The following is a 13,449-nucleotide window of genomic DNA, read 5'->3' on the forward strand; positions in this document are numbered from 1 at the left end:
TGATGTGATAATGATGTCATGAAAGAAAGTTCTGGTTTTATTTTTAAAAGATTCAAAAGTATCAGAAAAGTGAAGAACATATTTCTTAGTATTACCAGGGAGACTTTTTTTCCTTTATTACTTTTTATGACTCTAGGATGAATTTTAAGTACAAGAATCAATCAATGCAGTTTTGATCTCTGAACAAATATTAACATTTGAATGTTCCTCTCTAGTTTCAGCAAACATCAGATCATGCCCTTTTCTCCTGTTCTGTGGTTGATGTCTTCACACAGCTCAATCAAAGCTTTGAGATTATTAGGAAATTGGAGTGTCCTAATCCAGAAGCACTGTCTCATTTAATGAGAAGATTTGCAAAGGTAAATTAAAGTCAATGCATCTCAACTAAGCTTCAGAGAGAATGACACTGTGTTGCCATGTACTTAAAAGCTAAGTGGTTCCAATGCATTTTAGAATCAGTGTTTTCTACCTGATTGGGATCCTAAGACGCTGGGTTTTGTCTACTTTGTCAAAATGGTTTACCAGTTTGAGTTAAATCCTCTCTGAGATTTCACATTTATGTATTTTATACACATATGTATGCATCAATTGTTACCTTGCTAAGAACTAATTGCAGTTCCATCCAGTGAAATGCAATTAGCTAATTAGGCAGTGCAAGTGAAGGAAAAAGTCAAGCTATGGCAATAAAGTATTTTTGTTTGAAGTCTTGAGGTGGTAGTTATTCACCTGCTGCTTGATAAACTCAACTCTGCCAGCTTTCTATTTGGATAGTTACATTTCCTCACAAGCTCTGAATTTCCATTATAGTCCTGCTGGCTTTAGAAAAGTTCACATTTACATTTAATTCTGTTCTTTCATTGCAGCAATTCTCCATTTGCAGGGTTCTTATTTACATGATTATTGTAAGGTAACTCATACTGCCAGGCTCTGAACAGTGCTCCTTTTGTCTTATATTTCCATTATATTTCTAGTCTATGTATTGTCACCCTGGAGGATTTTTTGAGCTTGCTACTCTCCATTAATTATGTAGTACATTGCAAGGAGTGGAGTTCTCAGTGCTTCTCAAAAACAGTACTGCTAAAATTAAACTATCTCTGCTATTGAAGATTGCTTTACAATTAGATCTACCCACTATCTGCTGTGCAGGGATTTGAAAATGTACTCACAGGATTGTTTATATTATAGCAAAAAATATAATACACTATGTGTGCAAGCACCTGTAAAACCTATCATTTATACAAACCTTTTCTTTTATTATTTTCGGTTTACATTATGAAATTCACCATTTAAAAGAGTCTTCTCCTCTTCTAGACTATCAACAAAGTACTTGTTCAGTACGCTGCAATTATTTCAAGTTACTTCAGCTCCTATTGTGATAAAGAAAATGTGGTGAGTAAGAAGCTGTGGCTTTTTTCTGCCTCAGAAATTGCCTTTAAGTGACTTACTGTACTTTTCGAAAATGAAATCACTTCTTTATATGAAAAAAACATGAATGGAGGGAGGTCAGCATGTTTTCCTAGCTGCTTACAGTGATGTGTAAAAAGCTGCAATAAGTGAAATTACTTAAGAATCCTAGTTAATAATTTCAATATTAAAGTTATAAAATAATTGCTAGATGGCTACAACCGTGCAGTGGGTAACAGCCTAACACTATGGTGAACATGGTGAATGTATCTTCATCTTGTTTCTCAGACAGAAGAAAAGGTCTTTGTTTAGGATTTTCACTTGGCATTGCCTCTCTGTGTCAGTTTGTGCACTGGAGAGTTTCTAAGCTCCCTGTTCCCTGTGTGCAGAGGTTTCTGCTGCTGCTCTTTATGCTTTACCCCTGCAGAAGGGAGGAGAAAATTGTGCTGGTTTGATGCCTCACTGCTTACAAGGGAGTCCCTAATGAAGAACCAGATTGCCATGGACTCAGAAATAAATGAGAAATGGACACTAAAGATGTAGTTGAGCAAATGGAAACATTTTCAATACTTTAACAAGACCAAGGAAAGGTATTCTTGGGAACTGGCTTTTCAATATTATTGATATTCAATCAAAGCTAGTTGTCCCATGGCAGGCAGCTTTTAGCAGCATGTCTGTTGTATTTGCTAGTGCTTTGTTCAGCTGTACCAATTTGCAGTTGGGTCAATAACTGCAGCCCCATCCTCACACTGTTCACCTCCAATGGTCCAGCCCTCAGCCCATCACAGATCTCCTTGTCCTTGTGTCACATCCTGGGCATGACATCTGCCAGTGTTCTGTATAGTTAGGGCCAGTGTCATGGTCTACAGGTCACCAACATACACACAATAATAGCATTTAGAAAGACATTTATTGCAGCTAAATATCAAATATTGGGAGTTGCTATGAATTTAATGTTAATATTAAATAAGGCTCACTGCTTTCTTGAAGAAATGAGTTCTAATAAAGCATTGAATCGTCAAGTCTAACTGTTTGTGTAGTCTTTTGGCCTATCCAATGGGAGATTTTAATTGTTGGAGTGAATAATTTCTGAAGTCATTCTCAAATTCCTATCTTTATTAAGGCTTTAGATGAAATTAATCTCATTATGAATTAAAGAGTGGCTTGGGTTGGAAGGGAGCTTAAAGATCATCTCCTTCCACCCCTCTGCTGTGAGTAGAGACACCTTCCACTAGACCAGGTATAAAGTATTGTATCTAATGCCTTTGATGGACATAACTTTTTTTTAACAGAATTTGCCTTACATACTTTTATCTTAATAAAAGTCTATTTGATCTGGTAATTTCAGGTGCATTAAAGTTAATAGAAGAGATTTAAATGAATTCTTTTTATTATTCAAATTAGAATTTGGCATTCTTTTTCAAGTTAATACTTTTAGTAATCTTACTAAATACTATAAAATGTGCATATAAACTGTTCAAATAAAAGCATATAAAGATGCTTTTTATAAAGGTATTTATCTAATGTAAAAACAGCCTCTTATCTTCCACCTCCTGTCAGCATTTACAAACAAATGTGGGTTCTGGTATTGTACCTGCCACCCTCTTTTACCTGTTGCTGCATCTGTTTGATTCCTGTAAACTGCTGCACAGACTATTCTGAAGGGTAGGAGATAATGAAATACAATGAGAATGTTTTTAAGTAATGTTCTTTACCTGACAACAATAGCAAAATTTTCACTGAGCCAAGGTAGGCTTAGGCTCTGAAAGAGCCACCTGAGCCAGCCTCAAAGCAAACTCTGAAACTGCTTTTGTGTGAAGTGTTTCTCTCATAGCTTCAGTGTATTGCCAAAAGCATTTGCATTTGTTTGGAACAAAAGGAACAAGATGTTATATTCAGCTACTTATACCCCCATCACAAATCATAATTCTCATAATTATTGATTTGTGATATTGCAGATAATTTCCAAAATCATTCATTTGTTAGAAGTCAGGAGATAGTACAGGAAAGGAGGATACAATCTTAGTGATTGTAAATTAATAGAAGGTAGACAGACAAATAGAAGTGGGGTTTGTGGATTTTTCAAGAGATGAGCAAAGAGGTGACATTTCAGCTACACAAAGCCAGCTGCATTCTGTAGGAGGAGGAGCAGCACGCTTCACTGGGAAGGAATAATCTCAGTAGTAAGAAGTTGGACCAAATCTCTTTTTTCTTCTTCATCAGTTGAGAAGGACTCTGACACCAAATTCCTATGAGAGTAATGTATTAATAATTAAATCATGTTATTGAGCCCATCATGCTTCAGCTCTACATTGGAACATGCTATTAACTAGAAAGGTACAAATGAGTATCAATCACTGTAACCATTCCATCACCACCTTGCTGTCTGAAAAAAAGTATACATGTCTTATTGAAATGCATTTCCTCAGTGTCTAAATTAATCCAGTCACACACTAGAACACACTGGCCTTGACCAGCCACAGTTCTTTTGGTAAATATTGTCTGATTGCTTCTTCTGCACCATAACAAACCAGCATATAGAGTCATCCAAGTACACAAGAGTCTAGTAATAGATTCTTCCAGGATTTTTTGTAACTAGCTCCTTATTTTTATTAATGTTTTACTTTTAACATTGTATGAATACAGTAATTGCTGTCGTTTGCACAGTGGCTCTTTTGCACAATGTTCTGCCTTCAAAAATTTAGCTTAAACAGCAACATTTCTAGACTAAAATAATATGATTACAGAGTTCTATTGCCTAATTTATTCACCAGCTTTTCAAGTAATGCAAAAATGCATACTTCTAAAATATCATTCTGTTATTAACAGAACTGCCTCTTGATTTATTCAAGTACTTCAGCATCAGCCATTAGCTGGGTTACAGTGTTGTCAGAGCTTTCTGCAGAGACTGGGTCTAGCAAGCAGTGTGGCAACCCCTGTCCTGCAGCCTGTTGTCACTGCCAAAGCTCTTTGGGCATTGTTGTCTCTGCTCTCCACAGGATGATGATGTGCTATTGCATTAATCCACCAGATGTAACTGTATTAGGTATGACTAGAAATTACTTGGGATAGCTCAGGATGTGAAATTCTGGGATTTGGAATCTGTGCAGCTGACTGGGAGATGGAATCCAGTTCCCTGTGGGGCAGCAGTGCCCTTAGTGGGCAGTCACAAGCTGAGCAGGCAAAGAGAAGGGTCAGTTAAAGGGGAAGGAGAGGCAGCAGTGGACAGAAGTTCCTCTAAAAAACACAGCTGTATCAGTGAAGATGGGCTTAAAATCTTTTCCAACCTTAATGGTTCTTTAATTCCATGAATGTAGGGCTGCTGAAGAATTGGTTGTGCACGGTCTCACAATTGATCTCTCTCTGTAGGCCTGCATCTTGATGAACAACATTCAGCAATTAAGAGTCCAGCTTGAGAAAATGTTTGAGTCCATGGGAGGGAAGGAGGTGAGTCATATCTGTTTCCTGGCTCTTTCAAAGTTCCTTAGAGATCATTAGCACCATGTTTGCAACCTAATCAAAGTTTTCACTTCTACTTGCAAAGAAAATCAAAATGCTTTAAAAAAGTCTACAAGACCTATTTACTGTCCTGACAATACTGGAATGACATAACTATTCCACAGACACATGCTAATGATCTGTAATGTTTTATCAGCACTGGGTGTTTTGTGTTGCAATCTGTAGTGCCAGCTTTATTTCAATGTTTGTATTGGACTATACTTTGCTTTTTATGTATTGGTATGTTTTGTCTGTAATGTGTCATTGTCTTTGTCTAATGCCTTTGACTTGCAATCCACTGAGCAGAAGAAAGAAGGAGAGAGATTCTCTTATGAGGTTTGTTATAGTAAGCATCTTTTATTATTCCTGACCATATTTTCTAAGGCTAAAACCAGCCACATTTTCTACTTATTTCCATTGATGCATCTGTGTAATTCCCTATGATCTAAAATCAAAAAGAGCTATGCTTGGGCATTCAGTTGACACTAAACTGAAAAGTTTTACTATGCAGATAGTGCAATACCCTTTCAGAGTTTTAAAAAATCTATAAAACATTATAAGTGCACTTTTCAATATCTGAGGGCCTGCTTGTATTCAAGATACCATTTCACCAAGATCTGTTACTCAACAGTTCAAAACATCCTCAGCTTTACCCCCTTTTTCATTTCAGAAGATTTAAAAGAGCCTGAAGTCCTTTCCAACAGCAAAAGAACATAAACAGTGCTTCAGTACCTTCCAGACTGTAGTTTTTCACTGTTCTGAAACATGATGAAGAAATTAACATACCTTCATAGCCATAGAAAAAATCCTGTCTACTTTTTGAGAAGCAGTGTTCAGAACATGAATATCCTAAAGTAGCTGGCTTTAAAAAGATAAGTTATGCATACATCATCCTTTTTCTTCCTGAGGCTGTAGCTGGATAGATTCCCAAAACTTTGATCTAATGTTGCCACACTATATGGAGAAAACTGGAAAACACAGCATTTCCTATTTCCACATCCACAGTGGGACCCTGCAGAGGTGGAATGGGTCCCCTATGCCTCACAAGGAACTGAAGCCTCCAGATGCACCTACAGAGTCACTCCAGGGGGTGGAGGGTCTGCTGAGCCAGGAACAGCTCCTTGAAGCTGCTCCAGATAACAGGAAATAAACTCTGCAGCCTTGTCACTGCAAATTTCCTATCAAACTTTGAAAAGAGATATTCATCATCCAGAAGTGGCTGTTTTTGTGGTTCCTGTTATACCCTTTTCCTTCTCTGAATATTACAAGTAATCTTGTCCTCCATGCTTTTATGTTCTGTACAAAGTACTTTCGTATTAGGTCTCGGATCCAAACTTAATTTTTAATGTCATGATTCATGAAAACAGGTAAATTACTATAAATTGGGATAATGGCAAGGGCAGAGGAAAGCTGAGTCACATTTTATATCAATTTCTGTCAAATTATTTTCAACCAGAATATTTGCTTGAATCTCTAAAATGTCTCCTTTTCCGCAAGAAAATATTAGTTTTTCATTTTCTCCTAATGCCTTATATAATAATATTTTAAAAAATAGGAATTTTTCATAGCAATTTTCTTTCAAAACTTCTTATGACTTCTCATCCTTTTTGGTTTCCTTTTGATGTTAATGAGGATGAATTATTAAGGTTGTTAGAGTATCAAAGCAGAATTCCCTATAAATATGGTGCGACATGCAACCCACAGAGACAATTTGGATATATTTTCTATAATCCCTTCACTAGGTGTCTTAAGTGCATCTCTGATTCACAGTCTAAGAGAAAAGATCTTAAAAATACATTCAGACTTCTAAGGCAATTTCTTGAAGAAAGCACATTCATATTCAATTTTTTTTCACCCATATCAAGATGCCACTAAAATGTCCTCCAGTTTGAATACTTATTCCTCTCAGTATTCCAAAGGCACAACTGCTAATGGCCAATTTGGCTTATTGAACTGGTACTTAAAGAAACAAAGCCAGCAATAAAATCTGTAAGCAGTTTCCTTGAAGGGAAAAAATAGTTTAATATTTCACTTGTGGAGGGCATAAAAGTCAGATGATTTTCAGCAAAATAATGAGACCTATTTCAGTAGAAGCAAAACTAATTCTAAGAAAAATTAAATGCTGTTAATCTCCTCAGTGTCACACTGTGAGCAGTATGTCTTTCAAACTGTGCAGTCAAAATAACCACAATCAAGCAGCAGTCCCTCTGTTCAGAGTAGGCTTATTGCACATAGCAGGCAGGGAGCTCTATAAATAGGGAAAAACCTGGTTTCTCAGATCCCCCACCATTAAAATAAAATAGTCTGAACAAGATGAGCTTCTTTAGCTTCTTTATTAACTGTCCTCCTCTGCTGCAGCAAAGCAGGGAAGGTACTTACAAATCATATCAATGAGAACAGTCTGCCATAGAAGGAGTAGTAAAGTGCACCCAACCCACTGTTTGTTTGGTTTTTTTTGTAAATCAAGTCGAAAAACATGGGAACAGATCATCATCATAGAATTTTGGTTTAGCTCCTGTTTGTTTCATCCAAAAGGATTGCATATATTTGCACTAAATATTTTTTCATGTCTGACAAGTTGGAAGCTGATAAAAGAGAAAGAGAAGCCAATGCTTGTGTTGTTTTACACCAGATGACAGAACATGGCAGAAATGAGTTACAGTAATTAGGATCAAAAAAAAAGGTGTAAAGCAAAAAGAGGTTGTTTATGTATGACAATATTATATTAACTGTAGGTAAATCATATTCCCACTTCAGTAAATTCAGTTCCGACTTTACATGTAAGGCTTAGGAATTCCTGTAGGAATCTATATGTGGCCTTAAAGACTTTGATGGGGTGGCAGAGGACCAGACTTGAGCAGAATTGTTCTGAAGTGCCCACCTTTACATCTTGTACAGAGGCCCAAGTGCTTTCCAGTGCATTTGGAGCAGTGGCAGCCAAACATCTCACACCTCACCACAGTCCCAAGGCTGTGGGTGGAGGAAGGGAGATGTCTGTCAGAGGCAGAAAGAACCCCTAAAGTGATGGAGCTCATAAATACCTTTGCTGTATCTTTGCCAGATATACAGAAAATATGTAAAACTATTTTCTGGACAGAAGTAACCAGGTGGTCCCATTAGGAAACTGGAAGTAATTAGACCTGTGAAATTGCAGATAAATGGGATTCAGATTAGAGAGATTCCATTTAACTCATGCAAAAGTAATTTACATCTCTGTAGTTTCCTGCAGAAACACCACCAAATTTGCAGTTAACAAGATTATGTCCATACTAGCACACATTAAATTACAGCAGGAAATACCTCAATCTAACACATTGAAAGCAGCCAAATTCATCAGATTTTTAACTCTTTTCCAAGGCTTGTCTGTATAAAAAATTTCACAGTTTTAGACAGGCAGAATTTGGAAACTATGATGTTCAACTATTTCTTATTTTTTCAGCTGTTCAGCAAATGTGTTGTCAGTTTTTGTGTAGTATTCAGAAAAAGTCAAATTTCTAATTATCTCTTTGATAATGTATAATCAATAGATGTGCCAACAAAATAATGAGTATATTCCCTTGTGGTTAAAACTTAATTCTGTTATTTAAGAACATAGTAAAATAACAGAAATATGAGCTTCGAAAAGCCAAGAATATTAAGAATTTATTAAAAAGAATTATTTACACATTATTAATGAAATAAGCTTGCTCCTTTAAAAAAACCAATTTTGAAACCTGAGCAACCTACCCCAATGTATTTTAAAGTTACTCCACACATGCTGGGAACTGAAAATGGAATCCAGAATATAATTGTCCAAGGGATAAATGTGTTGTCTTTTCGCTTTTGTTGCTTAAATTGGATATAGTACACTAATGACACTCATAGCTGGGATTTATTGTTGGTTTGTTGTTTTTTCTTCCCAAAATAATCAGGCTCAAGTAGAGCCTTAACTTTTTATTTTCCTGAAACATGTTCAGGGAAGTTTGTTAGTTTTCGTTCCTTCTTCACCAAACTCTATGAAGCAAATGAGACTTGAAGAGAAAAAGAGAAGTCCCCAACACCATAAATACTTCATTTTCATGTCTCTTTCTCCCTCTATGACATCATCTCAGATGCTGATCAGCATTGCCTCTCACGTCCATGCTTCCATCTTGGCTCTGCCATATCAGGAAAAAGAGGAGATCATGCTCTGGCACATTTGGATGATGCCTGAGGACAATCATTCGCACATAGAAGGCACATGATTAAAAAAACGAAAAGTGCACATTTTAGTTCTGGTGAGACACCCAAATCACCATATTTTCCAGTACCTAGAGAGAAGCAGCAATTAAAACTCTTGCTGACATCTTGTCAGTGATGCCAGCATGGCCAGGTGTGGCACACCTGCCCGGGCAGCCCGCATACCTCTTTGTGTCACAGTCCTCCCCGTGCCACCTCATCCACGGGCATGAGCATGTGGGCACACAGGCCTGGGGGCCTGCCAGATGCCTCCAGCTGTGCACACACAAACTTGTTCATGCAATTTGTGAGCACAAAGCCTCTAAAATGTTTAACAGTTGCATGCACCCTTCTATAATGTGTGTAATGTCCACAATCTGGCATTAGCATTCAGTCCAGTTTTGGCTGGACTAAGTTCAATTCCAGGTGAATTTAGCAGATACATTGTGTTTTCTGGTTATCACCAAAACCTCTGATAGAAAGTAACTACATCGACCTCTATAGGCCCAGTTACAAGGTGATTCTCTAGTTTGTGCATGACCTGCTAAGAAATTTTGAGTCTTCTGCTTGCCTGGTATTTTGTTTTTCTTGACATGTATCATGTTCAGTGTGAATGCTTGTATGTTCAGTGTTTGTTAAATGTTTATATTCTAGTGGTCTTAAATTTGGGGTTTGTATGTATCCCTCCAAAGGAGACAGTATAATTCCCTAGTGAAATCCATTTCCTGGAAAAATCTTTGATAGCAAAATCTTAATTTGTTTACTAGTATAGACATTGCAGTAAAATTAGCTTGTTAATTCCTGCTCTTCATATGAAGGAAAGCAATCATTTAAGTGTATGAATTGTCAAAGTGTATCTGCCAGGGACACTACTAAGATATACAGAAGCTACAGAAGTTCTCTCAATGCAAAGTAATTCAAAACTAAATCAGTAAGTAGTCACAGTAAGTACTTACAGTAATAAGTAAAGTATGAGCTTCTCAAGATTAGAACAGAACTGCATGACACCAGGCATCTTCTAAAGGATGTGTGGTAATTCCCCCTTGCCACCTATTTCAGGTTCTTGTCAAAACCTGTAGTGAAAATCTCAGATTTTCTATTATTTTAACCCACACATAACCTCAAAGGAGATAAAGGATGGTCTAAGATTAAAACACCATAGATCATTGGATCTATTTCAGTTTGGTTTGCTGTAGAACTCTTGTGTAGTCTCAAGTAAATTATCCAGTGTGTTGCGACAACTTCCCCTTTTCTCTGAAGTGTGATTAAAAGAACTGACCTGCTGTGCCACAGTGCTCTGAAGCACCAGAGGAAAAATAAGCACCAAACACTACTCATGCAGTTGAAAGACAGAAAACAGAAACAGCCCTGATTATGTATTCTAAATGTGCAGTGTCCTTTGAAATTGTAAGAAGGTCTGTACCTGACCTTACTGCAGAACAGAGTCCACAAATTAAGGGATATCATTGGAAATCATTCCTTAACACTGTAATGTAGGCAGCTGAAAGACCTGGAACATCAGCTATTAATTCACATTCAGCTGTTGATCCCGATGATCATCTATCATATCCCAGAATGGGCTGTAATTATTTTTTCTGAGTGCTAAAGATCAGGAAGATAAAAAAATTATTCTTTTTTACTTCAAAAAGAATCCATAGCAAATAAACAAGTTTGTTGATCAATATCAATAGGGTACCTTTTTGATTAAATATCTATGCATGTATCCTTATCCCTGTAAATGTAAAAATATATTTCTCTCCTGCATTAACTTTTCCCCTATGTTTAGAAAACCTGTATCAGAGTATCAGAATGTGTTGCTCTGTGCTTGAATTTTGTTTGCCCTAATGGCTTTTAGAAACAGCAGTACTGAAATTTGGTAGAGTCCCTTCCCACATCCTCTGTCAGTAGAATTGGCATGGATATTCTTCGAGCCATCTTTTTCAGTGCTGACTGTTCTAATTTTACACTGCATTATGGAAACATATGAAATATGGAAACAACCTCAATGCAAATCACAAAACAAAATACCAACAGCAGTGAAATGTACAAAAATAATAAAAATATGAAGGCATCTGCATTACTATTAACACAAGCACTGACTTTTCCTGCATCCTTCTCTTGGTGTGCCTCGTTGAATACCACTGGCCTCATAATGGTAGTTCTCTCCTTTGTGACTGCCAACACAGTTTCCACAATCCCACAGAAAGTCGTTTTTCAATGGCACAATTATAATTTCTAATATAAATATTCCCTGCTGTAATCAAAGATTTTTTTTTTATTTTTTTAATGGTAATTGTATTTCAAAATTATTACTAAAGCAATTCAGTGTCACAACAGATGTTTCCACATTTGGTTTTCTATAGTGCAGTGTATCTTTGCACATAATTCCTAATTCATTGATTGTAATTGAAACCCCAGAAACCTAGTGTATAAATAAAATATAATGTTATTTATCTCTTTGCAGCTGGATCCTGAAGCTAGTGTTGTTCTCAAAGAACTTCAGGTGAAACTTAGCAATGTATTGGATGAACTCAGTGTAACGTATGCTGCAAGGTAACAAACCCATTTTACTGCAAACCTTAGAGGAATATTCCTGCTCAAAAATCTCCCTGGTTGATGAAGTCTGGGTGGTTATTTGGATGTCCTGAGGCATGGCTTGCTTCTGCCCTGATGGAGTGGTGTGAATTTGTGTGTGCATGTGTTTAGACTCTGAAACAAATAAAAGCAACCTCGCTGTAAAGACAACTGAAAATCATCTGTGAGCATGAACATGTTACAGAGGTGAGGCTGATGGCTTTTGTTCTGCTTTTTGGGAAGCAAAGTCACCGGGGATTTTGCCTGTTGCTATGTTAAACTTTCCTCTCTGACCATGTTTATGTTACTTCCTGAGACTGACAGCTTTTTCCAAGTAGCTGCTTCAACCAGGGATGTCTGCCTGTGTTTAGCCTGCTTCAAGTGGTCATTGTGAATGGCTTTCTTGGGTCATTTGCTTGCCTGTGTGGCTCTTCAAAAATTGTCTACTGAGCCTTACTCTCAAAACCTTTCATTAATCAGAGTGCACACTGCAGTCCTGAATGTGTATGGTGCTGTGCCAGCAGTGCTTGTGGTATAAGAAGTAGCAAGTTACTTTTGCTTCAAATTAGAAAGAAATCTAAGAGGGATTAGTGCTGTAGTGGTGCTCATTAAGCAAAGTCTGTAGTTGCTTATTTAATCCATTGATGGGCAGTCTGGGTGGACAGTCTGCTTTTTCCCATGTGCTTACTTTGCTGTATTGTCTTGCTGTACTTTTGCTCCCAGGCTCTGCTTCTCGGATCATTGACAGTGCATGAATATTATTTCTTCCCAGGGCTTCTTTCTGAATGAGCCAACTAGATTTCTGCAACAGCAAACCCAGAATAGCTCAGTGCAGGATATGCTCCAGATAGCTAGAACATTCCTCATGGGTCAGTTTACTGCTTGGGTCTGTGAGGTTAACAATGTTGGAAAGATGTCTAACGTCAAGAAAGGCAATGCATTATTTTGGCTTTTGTTGGAGGGACTGGTCCCAAGAATTTCCATGAGCAGTTTCTCTAGCTACGTCATGTTGATTTTATCTAGGGCTTTAAAGTGTGTAGGTAAGCGTACTTCCAAGTGCATTGGGAAAGTTTCTGATTTTTCCAGTGATTTCACATGGAGGTTTTTGTTCTCTTTTTACAATTAGCTATGTCACTGAACAACCAATTGTTTCTTTTCTCTTGCAGTAAATTCTCTTTCACTTTCCTCAAGTTAATCTTTGCCATTTATCTTTTCAGCTTAACAGGCCCCGTATATTTTTGGCCTCTGTTTTGCATTTCTGTTCATAAACTAATCCTAAACCATTTCAATCCATCCCAAATCAACCCATAAACCAAATTACTGTGTGTGCAGAGACTCTTCCTGCCTCTGAGCTGGTGACTGATTAAGTGCTGTTCTGCTTTGTGTCAATATGTTGTCCAAAGATTATCACATCAATAGCACTTTAAGACTGTCAGACACTCAACCAGATCAGTTAGGAAACAGAACAGTTTTCAGAAAAGCTGAGCAGATACAAACTTGAGGAGGAAGAATGTGTTCACAGTCACCTTGAAGTAAAAAGATTCCTCCCAGGAGGAAGAGTCTGAGTGCTTCAAAGCAAGGGGGCTTTTTGCAAAAGGATATTTTAAACAGTCCAAGTGTTTAGTTGCAAAGAAGTAACAGTCCTTCTGAAGGCTGTGTGAAATCTGGAAAAAGTTAAATTGAGTCAAATAGGGCAGAATCAGTAGGAGTTTTTGATTTTACCTCAGGAAGAATATCAAAGCTTGGTTGCTATTAACCATCAAGAGAAAAATTATT

At 37.2% G+C, this 13,449-nt stretch overlaps 1 protein-coding gene across 2 annotated transcripts in view; it reads left to right on the forward strand.

Moving 5' to 3' along the window:
* The window catches only part of UNC13C (unc-13 homolog C), a 132,847-nt gene that overhangs the window by 98,939 nt on the left and 20,459 nt on the right, over positions 1–13,449 (forward strand). For both annotated transcript variants that reach the window (XM_071441565.1, XM_071441566.1), the window contains exons 21-24: positions 216–359; positions 1,312–1,389; positions 4,774–4,851; positions 11,564–11,652. In XM_071441565.1, coding sequence (XP_071297666.1) covers positions 216–359; positions 1,312–1,389; positions 4,774–4,851; positions 11,564–11,652 — 389 coding nt within the window. The remainder of the gene's footprint in view (positions 1–215; positions 360–1,311; positions 1,390–4,773; positions 4,852–11,563; positions 11,653–13,449) is intronic.

Source organism: Agelaius tricolor, unplaced genomic scaffold (assembly GCF_023055355.1).
Source record: "Agelaius tricolor isolate 1412-34295 unplaced genomic scaffold, bAgeTri1.0.p SCAF_16, whole genome shotgun sequence".
Taxonomy (NCBI): domain Eukaryota; kingdom Metazoa; phylum Chordata; class Aves; order Passeriformes; family Icteridae; genus Agelaius; species Agelaius tricolor.